The following is a 19744-nucleotide window of genomic DNA, read 5'->3' on the forward strand; positions in this document are numbered from 1 at the left end:
TATGATTTTCTCATATGTGGAATTTATGAAACAAAACAGAGGATTATGGGGGGAGGGAAGGAAAAAATGAAACAAGATGGGATCCGGAGGGAGACACCATAAGAGACTCTTAATCTCAAGAAAGAAGCTGAGGGTTGCTGGTGTGAGTTATGAAACTGAGGGGTAGAGTGGCTGGGTTATGGACATTGGGGAAGGTATGTGCTATGGTAAGTGCTGTGAAATGTGTAAGCCTGATGATTCACAGACCTCTATCCCTGGGGAAAATAATACATTATATGTTAATTTAAAAATACACTAAACAATCAAACAAAAGACAACCGATAGAATGGGAGAAGGTATTTAGAAAGGACATATCAGACAAAGGGTTGGTGTCCAAAATCTATAAAGAACTTAGCAAACTCAACACCCAAAGAACAAATAACCCAATCAAGAAATGGGCAGAAGACATGAACAGACATTTCTCCAAAGACGACATCCAAATGGCCAACAGACATGTGAAAAAATGCTCAACATCATTTGGCATCAGATAAATACAAATCAAAATCACAATGAGATACCACATCACACCAACTGGAATGGCTAAAATTAACAGGCAGGAAATGACAGATGTTGGCGAGGATGCAGAGAAAGAGGAACCCTCCTATACTGCTGGGGGGAAAGCAAGCTGGTACAGCCAAGGCATCTGCACCCCCATTTTTTTAAAGACTTTATTTATTTAGGGGTGCCGGGGTGGCTCAGTGGGTTAAGCCGCTGCCTTTGGCTCAGGTCATGATCCCAGGTCCTGGGTTCAAGCCCCACAGGGGGCTTTCTGCTCAGCAGGGAGCCTGCTTCCTCCTCTCTCTCTGCCTGCCTCTCTGCCTACTTGTGATTTCTCTCTGTCAAATAAATAAATAAAATCTTTAAAAAAATAAAAAAAGACTTTATTTATTTATTTATTTGACAGACAGAGATCACAAGCAGGCAGAGAGAGAGAGGAAGGGAAGCAGGCTCCCTGCCCAGCAGAGAGCCCGATGCGGGGCTCGATCCCAGAACCCTGGGATCATGACCTGAGCCGAAGGCAGAGGCTTTAACCCACTAGCCACCCAGGCGCCCCTGTACCCCCATTTTTATAGAAGATGTCCATAATAGCCAAACTATGAAAATACACACATGCATACACACACACACACACACACACACACACACGAACACACAGGAATATTACTCAGCCATCAAAAAAATGAAATCTTGCCATTTGCAACCACGTGGATGGAACTAGAGGTTAATATGCTAAGCGAAATAAGTCAATCAGAGAAAGACAATTATTACATGATTTCACTCAGTGGAATTTAAAAAACAAATCAAAGGAGCACAGAGGAAGGAAGGGAAAAATAAAACAAGACATAATCAGAGAGAGAGACAAACCATAAAGGACTCTTAATCATAGGGAACAAACTGAGGGTTGCTGGAGGGGAGGGGATTGAGGGGATCGGGTAACTGGGTAATGGGCATTAAGGAGGGCACATGATGTAATGAGCACTGAGTGTTATATACAACTGATGAATCACTGAACTCTACTTCTGAAACTAATAATACACTATGTTAATTAATTTAACTTAAATAAACAAAAACAAAAATAAAGAAGAAACAACAAGGGTGCCTGGGTGGCTCAGTGGTTTAGAGCCTCCGCCTTTGGCTCAGGTCATGATCCCAGGGTCCTGGGATCGAGCCCCGCATTGGGAGCGGGGCGGGGGGGGTCTCTGCTCAGCAGGGAGCCTGCTTCCTCCTCTCTCTGTCTGCCTGCCTCTCTGCCTGCCTGTGATCTCTGTCTGTCATATAAATAAATAAAATCTTAAAAAAAAAAAAAACAACAAAAAAAAAAACACTTTAGAGAAGTATAACAGAATCCGGAATCTCTACAACACAATGGCTAGAGAAGATGTATAAATTGAGAAGGAGATCAGCATTTAAGTTATCTGTCAAGGTTGCCAGTGAGTCATGCAGAAAAGGACAGAAAACAATTTTTTTTTAAAGATTTTATTATTTGAGAGAGAGAGAGAAAGAGAGCGAGACCACAATCAGGTGGAGGGGCAGAAGGAGAGGGAGAAACAGAATCCCCGCTGAACAGGGAGACAGATGCAGGGCTCGATCCCAGGACCTTGTGATCATGATCTGAGCCAAAGGCAGATGCTTAACTGAGTAAGCCACCCAGGAGAGGAAACAATTTTTAAGAAAGTGCATAAAAAGAGCCAAATGTGGAAATGACAGGAGCCAGGAGCCAGGAGGCCAGTCCAAAGAATATAAGGAAGATAAAAAATATAGAGATACATATACAGGTACATGGCAGGGCTAGAATAAAAACAAGAGCTGGGCCAGCTATGAGGAAGCAGGCTAGAGACAAGGATTTGAAAGATTTGAAAGACAGATTTGGGTCAGATTCATAGGCTGTAGATCCAAAGTTTTCCCCTGTAATGATGGGGCACATTTTGCCTGTTCATGAAAGGCCTCCTAGCCTTGAAACTTCAGGTTCTTTACTCCTGTATTCTTTCAAGGGGAGAACACTGAACAAGTTATTTTAGAGTTACCACTACCCTCAATGGGTAAAATTAAAAAATCCAACGGTTGGCCACAAGAGTGGGGATGTCTTATTCTAGGTGAAGGATCACCTATCTAATTCAAGGTCAAAGCCAGCATAAGGCAAAGCTTATCCTCTTTCCAATATGAACTACCCTATATTCTGTCAAATAACAAATATACTGACATAATTTGATCTGGGTGGATGAAACTCCTTGTCTTATTACTTCCTACCAGTGTTAGACTAATGTTTTACTTTCATGTTGAGAAGAAAGAGATACCATAAGAATGCAAAATCTTAGCAAAGATCTTTTTGTCTTCATGACTGTGATAGCACAATCCTAGAGATATCCCAAAAATCAAATCTCTCATTTGGGACTAATGAAATTCTTAGTATTATAATCATAAGTTGGTGACAGACTGAAGAGAAATGTTACCTGATGATGTTTACTCAACAGGATTTTAGTTTCTTCCTGTCTCCGTGCTTTCTCCCACCAAACTACCTATCTAGTTTAATTGAGCAGGGATAGAACTTCAATATGTGGCACTGACTCAAATATTTCCCAAGATATCCCCATTGTTATAAGACTAAAGAGAAAATTCTCCATCGGATTAACTCTCACTGGACTCAAACGCTAGAAATTCCTTGTATAAACCAAGGGGACCTTGCCTGTCTGCAGCCTTGCATAGCCCCTTTTAAACAAGCAAAGCTCCAGGCACCAAAGGCAACTGGACATGCCTCTTCTCAGCAGTAGCTTCAGCCCATCTGGAGCTGCCACCTCACCCCGCCCCATGCTTTGCTCTCTGACCCCATTTTTTCCAGCTCAGTTTGACCTACCTTCCGTTCTACTCCCTCGCTCTTCAGAATGGGTACTTTATACTGTTTCTTAGCTTGATTGTTGGTTCCCTCTTTGACTGCATTTCTCCTCACCACAATGACTGTCCTGGCTTTGGTGATGCCAATTTAAAACTCTCATCTTGTCCAGTCTACCTGGTCTGAGGATCTACCATAGACCACAGACCCTCAAAGCCATGTTACTTCCATGATGACTATACAGTGACACCTGGAGAGACTGATCTTTCAGAACAATCTCTGAGGTTCAATTTCTCTCCTTAGAGCGGTAACTGAAGAAGTACATTAAATATGGAATCTCTTTGTCAGAGTCCTTGCAGATTTAGGCAGAAGCTGTTCTTTTGGAAATGGTAACTCTCTCCAGCTACAGGAAGGATGGGATGGCGTCAATATTACAGAAACATGCTTTTCTATAACATTTTCTAAAACTAAAACGCACGGGAAGGCTCTGCCTTATTACTACAATATATAGTGAAGGAAGAACACCCTATCATCCCCTGAGCATTACCTCTAGGTCCTCCAGGGTTAGCTTCTATGTTCACTACCAGGATACAGCTGGCTTTGTGGAAGGAGAATATACTTGGAGTAAGACCAATCTGAGTTTCAAGTTTATCCTGCTCCTGAGGCTTTGGGACTCAGATTCCTCATGTGTAAAGTGAGTACATTGCGCAGTAGATATGTGTGTGTGTGTGTGTGTGTGTGTGTGTGTGTGTGTGCACGCGCGCGCGCGCACTCATGCACATACAGATATGTTAGCATTACTGTTATTGTGACATTGCACCAAGTACTGTTCCAATCACGTTATAAATGTTACTTCATTAAGTCTCTATAATTATAAAGCAGGTACCATTGTTACCACCTCACTCTACAGATGAAGAAACTGAACCACAAAGAAATCGAGTGCTTTTGAAGGATACATAGCTAACAAGTACCAGTCTGGATTCGAAAACAGCAATGTGGCTTCACAGTTGGTGCTCTTAACCACTGCCCTCTACTGTCCCCACGTGGTATCCCCTGCCATAGTTGGTACTCAGCAAATGAGGGCAATTAGAACAATCACTGCAATTATATCCTCACCACATACTAAAGGCAATTCCACAATGCATTGTCTGTTCATTCAACTAGCAGATTATGTAAATGTGCTGAGTGCTTGTATAATGCAAATTGCTTACAAAATGTGAAATATAAATCATTACATCTCTCCATGCACTTCTACAGTATCTATCCTCATTGTAGCAGCAGCACCTGGTGCCCCGTGGGTGTTGAGTGAATGCTTATTCATTTGTGGCTCACACTGTGTGGCTGTAGAACATAATGATATAAATATTATCATTAATATTACAATTGTCAAAAATAAGAGTTCCATATTAAAGAGCAAGTGTCACCAGAACACAACTGTACAAAGGCCCAGACTTAATGACCTTTTCAAAGTCTGGCAAGTTCTAAATTCTGAAACAGTCACAGGATCATCAGTTTTTTCCTGCCGTATGAGGTTTGTTTCTGTTGTTGGGAACTCATATTTTCTAAGAAATTTGACATTTCTGCCTCTCGGTCTTGCTCTCAATTTTGGCCACTTCAGAAATTTGACAAGGGCATGCAAAATCATCACTTGCCCATACCTGCCATTAACACTTGGTTCACCTTCAGCATCTGGGTTAAACTCTGTTAGAGAAAGCTTGCAGAACTAGGACCCTAATAACCACTAATGCACGATGTACCAGGCCGCAATGGACTAGTTCGCCCTTCCCTTTCATGTTACATTCACCACCCTAACTAAGTGGTGGTGGTGAAAACCAGCCTTGTGACTAATGGGCCTTTGATCAGTTTGCTTCCTGACAGCTGTACATATAAATGAATGTTTATCCCAATTAAGTAATGAACATCGATTCTTCCTACCCTCTGACTGCAAAGTGTCCCTTCATCTCAAAGAACCCCCATCATTCATATGTCAAGGATAATATCTTCTCATTTGAAAAGCATTATTTAGGGGATAGAGCATGTATAGTCTAGGACGCTTTGGAGAAAAAGAGCAAGGGTTGAAAAAGTAGTGGGACAGATTTTCTAAAATCTGCTAGCATGATCTAGTGTGGTCAAGGAAGCTACAATTTTCTGAGCACCTGTAATTGCTAGTATGTAAAGTACTACACATATGTTATTTCATTTTATCTTCCCATTAATCTTATAACTATCATCAGATCCATTGTACAGAGAAGGAAAATGAAGAAAATGAAGCTAGGGGGTTGGGAGGAGTAACTAAATGACTTGCTTGTGGTCATGTGGTTGGTCAGTGACTAACATTCAAACGGCCTGATTCTAGGTTCTACATGACTCCAAAGTTTTATTTCCCCAGCACCTTGGATAATCATTATGTTTCTTATACACTAGAAATAGTACTGGGTTTGAGATCTGGCTCCATTCCTGCTAGCTCTATGGCCGTGAATAAGCTGCATATCCTTTCTGATCTAGAGCTCTTCACCCACAAATCAAAATCGATCAGAACCCACTCTGGTTACCTGACCAAATGGTTGTTAACGGGATCTGCAAATAACCATGAGCTATCCCAATTCGATGGATTATGGCATGTTTATAAATAGACTTTGTTAATCTGTTGTAGTCTCTGGGCCACTCTGACATTTTGTTGCTTACCCTTCCTGACTCCAAAAGCAACACTAAGGGTTGACTTTGCCAGTAACAGATTTGTTTTCATTATTAGGGATGATTCTGTCTTGAAGTTGGAACAGAAGTGGCAACTGAATGTGCTTTCATGGGAATTTCAAAGATTCCCTTTTTCTTGGGGAAAGAGGAAATAGGAGCCAAAGGAACAGCAATTAAATCTGTAGTTTCAAGACAAATGTTACTAAGGCACAGATGATATCATGCAATAGTTGGAATTTCTCCTGTTTTCTCAGGCTAACAGAGCAGTGGCAGCCGTCTGAAATCTCACACCAGCTGTCAGCATCTGTTCCAGAGGTTGCCACTCCCATGCATCTCTTTGTCAAATTCCTCTCTCTCCAGCCCAAATCTGTTGTATTTAACTCTTAGCAAAACCCCAGAAATCATGAGGGAGTCTGGAGCTTCTCTGGTCATCTGGGGCTCATGAGGCATCAGAGGGCTCTTACTCTATGTGGCAGTTTTCTAGAATGGAGACTCACTGATGACATAACAGTAACCATTAACTGAGGAGTCTATGTCTTGACAGATTATCCACCCAGCCCCTCCAGTGCCAGGTAAGTTGACACACCCTATAGGAAATGAGAGGAAATTGTAACCTGTGCAACCAGTGTCTCCTCTCAAGTGTACTGAAATCCCTATGTATTTTATCCAGAAAGTAGACTAATCAAGGAACATAAGGCTGAATCTCATGCCCATTTTGAGCAAGATATTCCTGAGCTTTAAAAGTCAGTAAGACAGCTTGATTGTTCCACAAAAAGTTAAACAAAGAATGACCATGGGAGGGGTGCCTGGGTGGCTCAGTGGGTTAAAGCCTCTGCCTTCAGCTTAGGTCATGATCCCAGGGTCCTGGGATTGAGCCCCACATCGGGCTCTCTGCTCAGCAGGGAGCCTGCTTCCTCCTCTCTCTCTGCCTGCTTCTCTGTGATCTCTGCCTGTCAAATAAATAAATAAAATCTTTAAAAAAAAAAAAAAAAAAAAAGAATGACCATGGGACCCAGCAATTCCATTCCTGGAGAGATACCCTCAAACTGACAAGTACTGAAACAAATCCTTATACACAAATGTCCAAATACACAATAGCCGAAAGGTGAATGAAGCCAGCCACAAAAGGTCACATGTTGAATGATTCCATTTACGTGGAATATCCGGAATAGGTAAATCCACAGACACAGAGAGAAGACTGCTCATTACTAGCAACTGAAAGAAAGAGGGAACAGCGACTAAGTGCTTAACTGGTAAGGGGCTTTATTCTGGGGTAGGCTGATGGAGAAATGCTTTGGAACTAGATAGGTGTGGCTGTACAACATTATGGATGTATAAAATGCCACAGAATTATTCATTTTACAACTGTTAATTTTATGTTACATGAATTTCACCTCAATTAAAAAAAACCTACTACTAAAGCCTGTGACTTCCTCTGAAATGCATAAAAATAAACATGGATTGGTGAATGGACAGACATAAATATGTGACAAAGCACAAGGAACAAAATATTAATTGTAGAATTCAGGTGGTAGGTCCATGGGTGTTTACTTTAAAATTCAGTATTTCAATGTATTTCAAAAATTTTGTAATAAAATATTAGGAAAATAATAAAACCTGGCACTTATCATTTCATCAGGCAAGTTGGAAAGGAGGTACTAAATTTCTGCTCTCCAACATAGGTCTTACCATCTTGGTCCTGGCCAGGACATGTTTGGGAATCTGTCAGGATAAATTAGCTGGGCTTTTTCCACTAGATGCATTCTTCACTTCCCCTATTCACCCTTACTTTATCCATCTGCAGATAAAGCTATCATTTCATGATAATAACTGCTATTTACACACATCTGCTACAGCTAGACTCTCTGCAGAGACTTCTATTCATTGTCTCCAATGCTTTTATCAAAGTGGGTTACAGATGAGAAGCCTTCCCTAATGAGTAATACCAGACACAATAAAAATACACACATTCTGTATAAGTACACTGTATAGGAAGTAGAAAACAGACAAAATTACTTTACTAGAGGAGGATGATGCTACCCTTAGTTGGCAGTTGACTGGAAGGCTCATCAGCGGGGCAGGGGCACTCATGGCACCATTTTATTTCTTGATGCAATGTTGATTACAAGAGTACATTCACTTTGTAAAGATCTGTTGAAGTGTAAACATGTTTTGCCTTTTGTGTATATACTATATATTAATAAAAGTTTAATAAAAATGAATCAATAAAATATAAGTAAAACGAATTAGTAAAACCTAAAGCTGGCCTGTTGAAAGAATTATAAAAAAATCAAGAGGTGTGCCTGGGTGGCTCAGTCAGTTGAGCATCCAACTCTTGATTTCAACTCAGGTCATCTTCATGGGGTTGTGAGGCTGAGTCCTTTGTTGGGCTCTATACTGGATGTAGAACCTATTTGAGATTCTCTCTCTCTCCTTCTCCCTCTGCCCCTCCCTACCTCCACCCCCTCACTGGCTTGCTCTCTCAAAAACAAAAACAAAACGATTAGGAGTAAGAGGAGGAGACATTAACTGCCAATATGTAGGGAGTTGAAATTTTACAGTAGAATACTATATAGCACATTTATTCTAACAGCCTTCAAAATCTTGATGAAATAGATGCTTTTCTAAGAAAACAACTATAACTAGGATTGTAAGTTGTAGCCAATCACATACTTTGTTGCTGTGTGGAGTCCAAATGAAGGCTGAATTCACAAATCCTTCTTCTGCCAACACCTGAAGGGGCCACAGCAGCACACACACAAACTGACCAATTAGTGAGCAGCTAGGGGCCACTAGGAATTGCAGGCCCCTTATTCTGCAGAAGCCATAAAGCCCTGCCAGAGAAAGAAGGTGGTGGGAGTCACTGTGGTCAGAGTCTAACTCTATTTCTTACGAAACCGGAGCATTGGGCTGTGTCCTTGTTGCCTTCTTGAGGCCAGGTGATGACCAAGTAAAAGTAGATGGCTCAAAACTATCGAACAGACACAATGCTAGATCAGGGATGGGGATAGTACTCTTCTTATAATAAGTATCCTTTTGTTTACAAATAGGAAACACCCTTTTGATTATTTGATAGATGGCTAAAAATGTTACTTCTGCTTTAAGAAGATTTTCAAAGAAAAGTCAACCCATGGGGCACCTGGGTGCCTCAGTTAGTTAAGCGTCTGCCTTCAGCTCAGGTCATGATCTCAGGGTTCTGGGATCGAGCCCACGTTGGGCTCCCTGATCAGCAGAAAGTCTGCTTCTCTCCCTCTCTCTCTCTCAAATAAATAAATAGAGTCTTAAAAAAATAAAATAAAAGTCAACCCATGTGGCATGGAGGGAAAGGAATAAAACAAATGTTAAGTTTAGGCAATAATCCATTAGCAGCTGGGTAGGACATAGTTGAGGAAACATTTTCTCTGCAAGCTCTAACTTGACACCTTGAGATAACAAAATTCAAGCAGGAAGAGATGGTCAAATAAATGAGATGTTGCAGAAAGAATCAGAAGGGCCAAAGGGAACCAGATTTTATGACACTAGACAACCTGAACTCTCCTGTCACTGCAGAAAGGCAGCTTTTGTAATGAAAGCAAAAGTTAGCACAGAAATGACTGAAACATGAGCGGAGAAGGGGTCCTTTCTTGGAAGGGTGGGTGGGGATTGAGTTGTGAGGTACAGTGTTGTTAAAGAGGTTTCATTTTTGTAAATGTATACACTTGTATCAAAAAGTTTTACCATTCCATACAGAGGTTTCAGTTTTGAAGGTAGAATCACAGAGGAGATGGTTTGTTTGTGATTAGGAAGGAACTAAGAGTATTTGTAGGCTAAAGGGAAGGACCAAGCTGCAAATGTTTAAGATAAAAGAGAGAAAGTGAAAAAAAGGGATGAAGCCAAGATTCTAGATTCAGGGGGAGGAGAGTATGTAGACGCAAAGGAAAGGTTTGGCTTTCAAGAGGAAGCTGGCTAACAACTAGCATAATTTCTCTAGTAATTGAATATTGGCCCCTAAAAAGTCATATCCATTTCTAAATCATGGTACTTATGGATGTGACCTTACTTGGAAACAAGGTCTTTGCAGATAATAATTAAGGATTACCAAATGAGATCAATCCTGTAACTGGTGTCTTTATAAGAGAAGAGAGAGAAAGCTTTGAGACACAAACAGAGGAGACCCATAGGGAAAATAGCCAGGTGAAGATGGAGACAGACACTGGAATTGTAAGCCCCAAATTAATGAAAGGTTAGAGCTACCAGGAGCTAAAAGCAGCAAGGAAGGATTCTCCCCTAGAGCCTTCAAGAGGGAGGACAGCCCTGCCAACACCTTCGCTTCGGGATTCTGGCTTCCAAGACACTATGAGAGAATGAATTTCTGTTGTTTTAATCCACCTGGTCTGTGGGCATTTGTTACGGCACCTCTGGGAAACTAATATAACCACCAAACTCCAAGCTAAAAAAGCATGCAGAGAATGAGCCAACCCAAGATGCAAGGACAGAGTTCAGAGATGTGTCCTGACTCACTGGTTGGGTTAGGGGGCCAGTCAGCTTAGTAAATCTTTGTTCCTGGAACAACCATGGCTATGTAAATCTCTGCCTTGAAGGCATCCTTCCTAGGTGACATCCCGCCTCCATACAGCCTTGCGCTTTCCACTGGCCTGGATGGTATTTCTTATGATGTCCCTGATACTCGTCCTGCTTGCTTTTGGCTCAAAGCATTCAATCTTCCAGTCTTTCTCTGCAAACCAGACAGATTTGTATGAAAAATCCAATTAAGGAGGCCATGAGGAAAAGGCACGTGATATTCTCTGTGTTTGAGTGTTCCCTGATTTTAATTCAGACAGCTGCTCAGTTTCTCCTGGGCACCTATAGAAACACTTATCTTCATGGTTGGTCTAGCTTAGTGCTGATTCCTACCCTTTAGGTTCAAGTTCTTCAATTCTTCATGATTTAATGTGCCACCAATTACAGCAAAACAAAACACTGGGAATCATTTACTTGAACCATTTTAGCTCCCCAGCCGGGATTGAAAGAAAGAGGATCTTAATTCTATATATTCAACTCATTGAGAAATTCCCAATATAGAATCAATGTAGGTCATCCAGATTCCAAAGGGGGCTTTAGAAAAAGAAGTGTGATAGAGGAACACATTCATTGGATCCACATTTATTTGGTACCTACTCACCACCACGCAGCTTGCTAGGTATTAGAAATATATGTATGATTAAGGGGAATAAGTATGACCTTCAAAGAACTCACTGTCTCCATGTGTAATTTGTTAAAAGACATTTGACTGAACAATATGAGTACAATAGAATATGCATAATCTTCTGGTATAAATGGTATAACTGCTTAGGAATCTTGGAAAGGGGTGTTTTCTGGAGATGAGGTAGGGGTTCAGACTAGATACACTCCATATGCCCCTCCAGATCTACCTTCCACTTTTTCCCACCTGTTCTATGCTCTTGAGGTGATCTCTATGAACTGCATCATCTGGGCACTGGTGCCTTCTGGCTTCCAGATGGGTTCAGTCAATGGGAAGATATGAGAGGAGAGAGGAGAGAGAGCTACCTTCCATTCACAGTGCACACTGTCAGGGACTGCACTGTTCTAAGAGAGGCCACAGTTTCTGTCTATAGGTTGCTCTTATGACCTGGCCACGTTCTGGTAACTGCTTCCTCCTTCCTGCTTCCAGCAGCTGCTAGCCTTGGTCTGCTTCCCCATTCCATCTTGGTTTCCCTTAACATTGCCTGCACCACTGTAAAGAGTGAGTCCCATCCTGCACCTCCCTGCAACCACTCACTGCGATGTTTCCCCTGTTCAAGGCTGGGGTTAAGAGGTAATTCCCAGTGAGAATGACCTTTGAACTATGTTCTGAAGAACCAGTGAGGTTTTGCAGGTGCATACAGGAATATTCCTCTGGAGAAATGTCATAGTTTCATTCAATTATAGACAACTTTGCTTAACGTGACAATTTCTCACTGATCCTTACAGAAAGGAGTGATTGATCAGGGCTAAGATTCTTAGTTCAGTCTTAGGGAGGGGAGAAGAGAAAGGCCAAAGTAACTTCTGGTAAAGGCTAGCAGAGGCCTTGTGTGTGGGGTGTAGGAAGGAGGAAGCAGCAAGGAAGAGAGAGAAGTTCAGAGCAGCGAGGTCTAATAGACATACAATACAAACAAGGTAAATCACATATGCACTTTTAAATGTTGTAGAAGTCACATTACAAAAAAATAAAAAGACGTGGAAGTTAGTCAAGGGTCCACTGATGGATGAATGAATGAACAAAATGTTGCATATCCACCTAATGGAATATTATCCAGCCTTAAAAAGGAAAGAAATTCTGACACATACTACAATATGGACGAATGTTAAGGCCATTATGAGGTATTCAGAGTAGTCAGAATCATAGAGACAAAAAGTAGAAAGGTGGTAGCCAGGGGTTGGAGGAAGGAAAAAATGGGGAGTTGCTGAATGGGTACAGATGATCAGTTTTGCAAGATAAAAAGAATTCCAGAGCTAGATTGCAGAACAATGAGAATATACTTAACACTATGGAAGTGTATACTTAAAATGTTTCATGACATGGGGTGCCTGGGTGGCTCAGTCAGTTAAGCATCTGCCTTTGGCTCAGGTCATGATCCCAGAATCCTGGGATCAAGCCCCATGTTGGGCTCTCTGCTCACCAGGGATCCTGCTTCTCCCTCTCTCTCTGCTTGTGCTCTGTTTCTCACTTTCTCTCTCTCAAATAAACAAATAAAATCTTAAAAAAAAAAGGTTGATGACAAACTTTATATTTAATACACATCTTACCACAATTTTGAAACCGTTAAAAAGAAATGGTAAAATTAATTTTTAGTACATATTTTATTTAGGGGCAGGCACCTGGATAGCTCAGTCAGTTAAGCATCCAACTCTAGATTTTAGCTCAGGTCATGATCTCAGGGTCTTAAGATCAAGCCCTGAGTCAGGCTCCATGCTGGATGTAGAGCCTGCTTAAGATTCTCTCCCTCTACCCCCCCATACCCGCTCATGTGCGCACGCTCTCTCTCTCTCTCTCTCTCTGAGTATACATATATATATTATTTAAACTATTATATCCACAATATTATCATTTCAATCTGTAATCTATATAAATTTAGTATGAAAATCTGTATTTTTTCATACTGAGCTATTGAGGTATGGTGTATTTTTTTATTTACACTTAAGGAACTCAATTTGAACTTGCCACATTTCAAACATTCAATAGCCATATGCGGCTAACTGCTACCACATTGGGACAGTGCAGGTCTAGAGCTCTGAACATCAGTGACTTGCTCAGTAATGACTTTTTTTCTGAGGTAGTACCTAGCACGGCCTGAGACCTAAGTTTTTTGTGCAGCATTATAGAAGGTGATCTATAAGTTATCCCAGAACCCCCAAGTCAAAAGAGATCCGAAAAAGCACTGAGCTCACCTCCACTGTCCCAGGCAAACCATTTGCTGCAATTGCTCTGGCCCTTTATCAGAGAGCTAAGTTTGTACATCTGTGAGGTGCAGTTAGTAGTAATAGATACCAGAGTGAGATTCACTAGCTCCGTGACCCTGGACAATTTGCATACCATCTCAAAGCTTGAATTTTTTCATTGGTGAAAGAGAGGTAAGAATGATGGAATCTTGTAAGGGTATTGTGAGAATTACATCAATGCATGTACAAGGCTTCCGGGAAAGGTAGCTGGTACACAGCAAACAGTGTTAGTCACTACTATTATAAGATCACCATCCCCGTCGTCATTATTTTCACCACTAGTACATCTTAGACATTAACAGTGCTTGACATATTTTCAGACTTTTGATCAGTCCCTCAGCCAATGTTAAACAAGGTGAGGGTGCAGTGAGGAAGAACAGAGACTTTGGGGCTGGATGACTTCGGTTCAAACTGTGGTGCTGGCATTTTCAAGTGGAGAGAAATTCATTTTCCCCCTCAGCATCTCCTCCTCCCCTCCATGATCCCCACACACAAGGCTCCATCTACCCTCCAGCATAACCTCCTTGTCTGTCAATTTTTAAATGTGCACAATGGGAATAATACTAGGAAACACTGCATAGGACTACCGTGAGTACTGCGGGCGGTACTGTAGATATAGCACTTAACACATGTCCTGGCACACAGCAAGCCTCAGAGAGGCTGAAGCTGCTGCCGCTGGGTGAACAACTGGAGAGGCTGCAGGGAATAAAGCAGACACCATACTCGCCCCTCAGAGTATGAACTTGCAGGAAGCTGGCCCTTAAACCAATAATAGAAATAAAGATTGAGGAGTGTCCTGTGGGAAGTGCAGAGTGTTAGCATATGGAAAGTGCTTCCTAATGTCTTTCTTATACTATAATTTAAAAGCCTATTGTTCTCCTTAGTAGACAAAAGCTTTCCTCTCACTGGTAGATTATGAGTACACCACTTCTCTTGGTTTGTCCATCATCTGAAGCAGCAAGACCTCCGTTCTGCCTTAGAACACTGCCTCATCACTTCCACTTGAATTCAGATACACCAGGCGCCCACCAGTTGTGTGAAGCAGTGCTCCTTCCATTGAGCCCTTGCAGACTGAGTCAGTAACACCCTCCAAAAACTTACATTTCTCAAACCCGCTTATGGGTGGTAAGAAAATCTTGTTCTCAAGACACAAGTCATTTCCCATTCGTGTAGGTTAGGGTGGGCAAATGCACAACGAGTTTCTGTGTGGCTCCCACTGGGCACTCTTGGCCTCTGCACAAATAATTATAGAATGAACAAGAGATTAGCACTGAAGCAATGTATGGTGAGCTACACTGGAGGTGAGAAGAATACAGATTAATCTCCAAATTGACAAGGTACAAGAGAAGAGGAAATAAAAGAAGTAATAAATTGTTGATAAAACTGTCTTTACAGGAGGTAGGAACTGAAAAAGAAGCATTCTACAGTTCTTATTTGCTAAGTGTTGGCATTCAGCCCTGTCTAACTGGCATGATTAAAACCCATGCATTTGGGAGGACACATGGCAGTGAAACTCTACAGTATGTTCCTTTTGTCCCCGATAAGCTTAGCAAGTCCTCACCTTCTGCAGGATCCCACTCCCTTCTACTCTGTCAGGCCTCAGCCTCAAATCCTGCCCAGGAAGTGAGTATACCTATATGATGGCTCTGTCAAGGAGGAAGACAGAAAGGCCAAGGAGCCTGCCAGGATTGCACTCCAGGGCTTGGAAATAACTCTAAGCTGGCTTCCCGTCCTGTGATCCCTGCTCATCTTTCTCAGGTGGTCTGGTACAGACCATGTGATGGAAAGCTTCTGCCCCTCCCTTCTTTACTCCGTACAGGGAGGGAAAGGGGAGGCTGCTGGACTTGGATTCCTATTGGGAATTCTTGACAAAGCGAGGGAACCTGAGGAGCTACAGCCTTGTTCTGGGGAGGATGATACTGCCTAGCTTAACTGGACTCCAAGTCAGCTTTATAAAAGTGACCAGTACTTTTTTATAGCTACTAACTGAGAGAGAGAGAGAGAGAGAGCGAGAAAACAAGAATGTAATGTGCATAAGTCTCTAGATAAATCTACATTTATCCAGACTATATTACTGATGGTTTTGGACAATGAAAATGTTACAGAGAACAGGTGTAGTAATAGGCATGAAAAGTCATAAAAATGTTCGTATTTTTTTACCTCATTAATAGCAATATTGAGAATTAATCCCCCCCAATGTTTTTATAAAGGAAGAGAAATAAAACTGCTTTATGCACAGAAATATTCATAGTGGCATAACAATCATGGGAAAAGTAGAAACAATTTAAATAGCCAACAATTGCTAAACAGATTATGGCATGTCCACTTAAGGAATTAATCCATTTAATCCAGCCATCATTAACCATCTATGTGAAAATTGGCTGGAAGTTGGGAAAACGCTTATGGAACAATACTGGGAAAAGAAAGAACAAATAAACATATCTAGACTGTGGTTATAATGTGTCAAAAAGACGTGCTTGGACAAAGGCTGGGAGAGAGCACAGAGAAGAACAAAGATACTAAACGGGCAATATTAGAAGAAAGTCTTTAAAAAAAAAAAAAAGCAGTTGACAATGTGTCCATAATGCATCCCTACCAGTAACGGCAAAAATAAATCATTTTTGATTTATCAAATCTTGCCTCATTTCTTTGGCTTTCCTTGGGCTGCTTATGTTAGATTCTTTCAACCTGTATGGCAAGACTCCCCACGTGCAATGGATGGAGCCCAGACAATGTGATGCTGCAAATATTGCACCCTTTCCACTGGGCTAGCCGCTCATCCCCAACTTTGAATGGACTCATCTGTTGACCCTGGAGTGCTGTGGTATGAAAAAGCTTCGAAAGCACTCCCTCTGTGAGAGGATTCCCTGTGAAGCCAATCCCCTGGTTCCTATGTCATGCACACTGCATTAACAACTTGGGAGCGGGGCCCTGACCCTCCAGCATTAACAGCATTCAGTTCTGCACCCATGCATGGGCTGGCTTCTCTCCTCCCAGCCAAGTCCCAGGGGGAAGTGTTTCTGACCCTTCCATCTTCATTACGTACAGCTGCTCAAAGGCTGCTCTTAGGACAAGGGAAGTATCCTTCCTTGGCCCCCTCCTTTTCTCCTTTTTCCTCTTCTCCTGGAGATCAACTTGTGGCATGTTTACTGCAAATGCTCATGCAGGTAAACAGTCAGCCTGACATGATCGGCCACATCAAAGCTTCTAAAGAGAGAAGGAAGGAAGCAAGGGCAGGAAAACAACAAAAAAGCAACCATGTCTTCAGAAAACCAGAATCCAAGCAAGTAGATGACTGGGTGTACTTTAGCTCAGCTCATTATTTAGCATCAGTAACAATAACCCAAAGATGTTAACCAGTTCCCTATGCTAAGACAACCTGCTGCTAGGCTGCACTGGTGGCTCAACAAAAACATTCTCTCCTGCCCCTTTGCAGCTTCAACCTACCCCATGTTCACAGTAAATTCCAGAGTTTGATTAAAAACAACAACAACATTAACAAAAAACTTTCCGCAAGTTCAAAAAGGCATCAATGCTGTCAACCCTGAGAGACCTACTTATTTCGTCCTGAGCTGAGCAGATGCATGAAATACAGCCCAGGCTTTTCCATGCCCAGGATGTGCCCACTGAGCTCTTTTAACAGTGAAAATGGAGAGGTTAAATTGTGTTGGATTTGGTGCTGTTTACTACAGACAACTGGAGCTGAGAACCAGAGACACAAAAGTTACCCTCGGCCCTTTGTGGCTAGCAGGGTTGTAAACACCCCTGCAGACGAGCAGCCCTGTGGCAAAGACTCTCCGTGAGAGCTACACATCTGCAAAAGAAACTTGGGAAAGAAACCCTCGGAAAGAGTCCTTCCACTCAGGAAAGCTCTCTCAGGCTCAGGTGTCTTTCTGCCATGCAGCCCACTCTCAAAAATGAAGGAGAGAAAGAAGAAAAGAAAAGAAAAAAGAAAAGAAAAATTCCCCACCTGCTGCTTACACATATTATGATCAGTGGAGAAAATGCAAGTGCGTGTGGGCACAGTCTTGCACCTCCTTTGAAAGAGGAGGGCAGATCCCCAATGCACTAGTTAACTGTGTAAACCATCCCTCCCACCCCCAGCCGCACGGAAAGCTCCAACCCACACACGCACGCCCACCTCACAGCCAAGCCCCCTCCCCAGCATTCCTTTTCCAGCTTAAGAGAAATCACAAGATTCTACTCACATGTGGCAGCTTCAGCCTCCGTCTACCTCTCCCCAGTCTGTGCAGGGGCTCCAGTCGCGGCGGCGGCGGCGGCGGCTGCTGCTGCTGCTTTTTCTGTTGCAAGTGAAACAACCCTTCATCGACAGAGATGGTTTTCCTCTGGGCTGCTTTGTCTGAGATTCCCCAGATGAACATCGACTCGTTTATGTCATTATCCGAGTTTGATAGCTCCCCTAACACAGGCAAGGCTTTGGGGCTGTCATCTTCCACCGGCGGGGCTTCTGGTGAGAGAAACAACAGATCTGAAACTGACAACTGATCACATCAGAACACTCCAGGGGATGGCAACCCAAGACTACAGAAGTAACACATTAGCTTGCAATGATACCATGCACAGGCGCAGCTCATCTGTCTTCTCCTGGCACTGTGAGCCTGACCAAGTTGAAGAGACATTATTTATGAACTTACGGCTTCCAGAATGACTCCAGGTGAAGCCATATGGGCATCATAAAGCATCGTGCCACAGAAGGCTTCTGCCACCCTCGGACACATCCAATGTCAATAAAGGGGGTAATACCATTTGGTGGTGAAAAGTTAAAGGCTTTCAGAACAAGGTTTATATACACCGAAGTAGACTTCAAATGTGAGCTCCAGCACTTACTTAGTAGCTGTGTAAATTTGGGCAAAGTCCTTATTTTCTCTGTGTCTCTCTCTTAATCCGCACATTACAGATAACAAAACTTATCCTCAGAAGAGCTGCAGGAGGTAAATGCAACGGTGTATACAAACTATCACATTCAATGCATGTCTCACAGCAGGCACCCCATAAGAGAAATTAAAGATCCCTTATCCCTGCAGTAGCATTTGCTTACTATGGGGACTCTTCATCTCTTAATGAAGAACCTTGTGGTTGTATCATAAAACATCAGGATCATTCCAGTGGTCTATGTAATTAATCGCTTCCTCAGAGGAAACAAATAATGATACTTTACACATATCTGGATTAGCACTAATTTTTAGCTCTTAAGCATGTAAAAAATGCTGGGATGGCCATTTCTCAGATATGGGAAAGAGAGCCACTGGTTTATCAAAATTGCTCAACAAGGAGAAGGTAAAACTGATTCCAACTGCTTTCCCTTAGAAACAGACTTGTGAGAACAGAATGTAAATCTACTTTCACTGAAGATCTTTGTTTAGGAGGGTTGTATTTCTCATGACTGACAGATTTTGGTAAGGGAATCCTCAGTAGGGAAATCTGCACTCATTTCACAGAGTAAAAGAGTCCATGTGATCACAAAAAATCCAAAATGTTATGCCAGGTAGACCTCTGAGGCACTCTACCTAACTTTACTTTTCTCAATTGAGAACATCGATGTTCAGGAGCTGGTCATTATTGACCCATCTCCCACTTCTCATTATCTCTAAAACAGAAGAAGAAATCTTGAACAAGTGCCCATTATTTGGGGGATTTCTACCATGTTGAGGTAGTTTCAGTGGAGCCAACAGAAACTAGACTCAGGGTTGGCAAATGGCTTAACCCAGTCTACCATGTCCCATCTTACCCCACAAAGGATGTTAGATGGAAAATATGCTTCTGAGTCCCAGCCATAAGCTGCTGCTCTCCAGGTGAATCGGGGTGAATGAACAAATGTTAAAAACCTGGACCAGTAGAGCTGCTCATAAAGGGAAAACTGAGGACGAAGAGAAAACCAAATAGTCAGCCAAATTCCAAATAGGCTCCTTGTAAGAGTTCAGAAAGCCTCAGTAAGAACTCACAAACATGGAAGGAACATTCTCTGAGGAATGTGTGCCCATTATGTGGCACAATGTCTACCACACTGCAAATGTTCATTGAATGTTAGTAATTGATAATAAAAAAAATTTAAAAATAACCAGTAAAGAGGGAGATGAAGGAATTTCTAATAAGTAATTTGAGTTCATAAATTATACAGGGCATGACACTAACATTTTACCATGTTGTCTCATTCAATTCTCACAGCAACTTGAGATATAAACC

At 42.0% G+C, this 19744-nt stretch overlaps 1 protein-coding gene across 1 annotated transcript in view; it reads right to left on the reverse strand.

Annotated features, from left to right (window-relative positions):
* LOC111151466 (ankyrin repeat and fibronectin type III domain containing 1) overlaps positions 1 to 18243 on the reverse strand; it is a 437740-nt gene extending 419497 nt beyond the window's left edge. Inside the window, exons 1-2 of the mRNA XM_022509473.1 lie at positions 18196 to 18243; positions 17749 to 18042 (exon numbers count right to left, since the gene is read on the reverse strand). Of these exons, the coding sequence (XP_022365181.1) occupies positions 17749 to 18042; positions 18196 to 18243 (342 nt within the window). The remainder of the gene's footprint in view (positions 1 to 17748; positions 18043 to 18195) is intronic.
* Positions 18244 to 19744: the final 1501 nt, after the last annotated feature.

This window comes from Enhydra lutris, unplaced genomic scaffold, assembly GCF_002288905.1.
Source record: "Enhydra lutris kenyoni isolate GAN:26980312 unplaced genomic scaffold, ASM228890v2 scaffoldscaffold26, whole genome shotgun sequence".
NCBI lineage: Eukaryota > Metazoa > Chordata > Mammalia > Carnivora > Mustelidae > Enhydra > Enhydra lutris.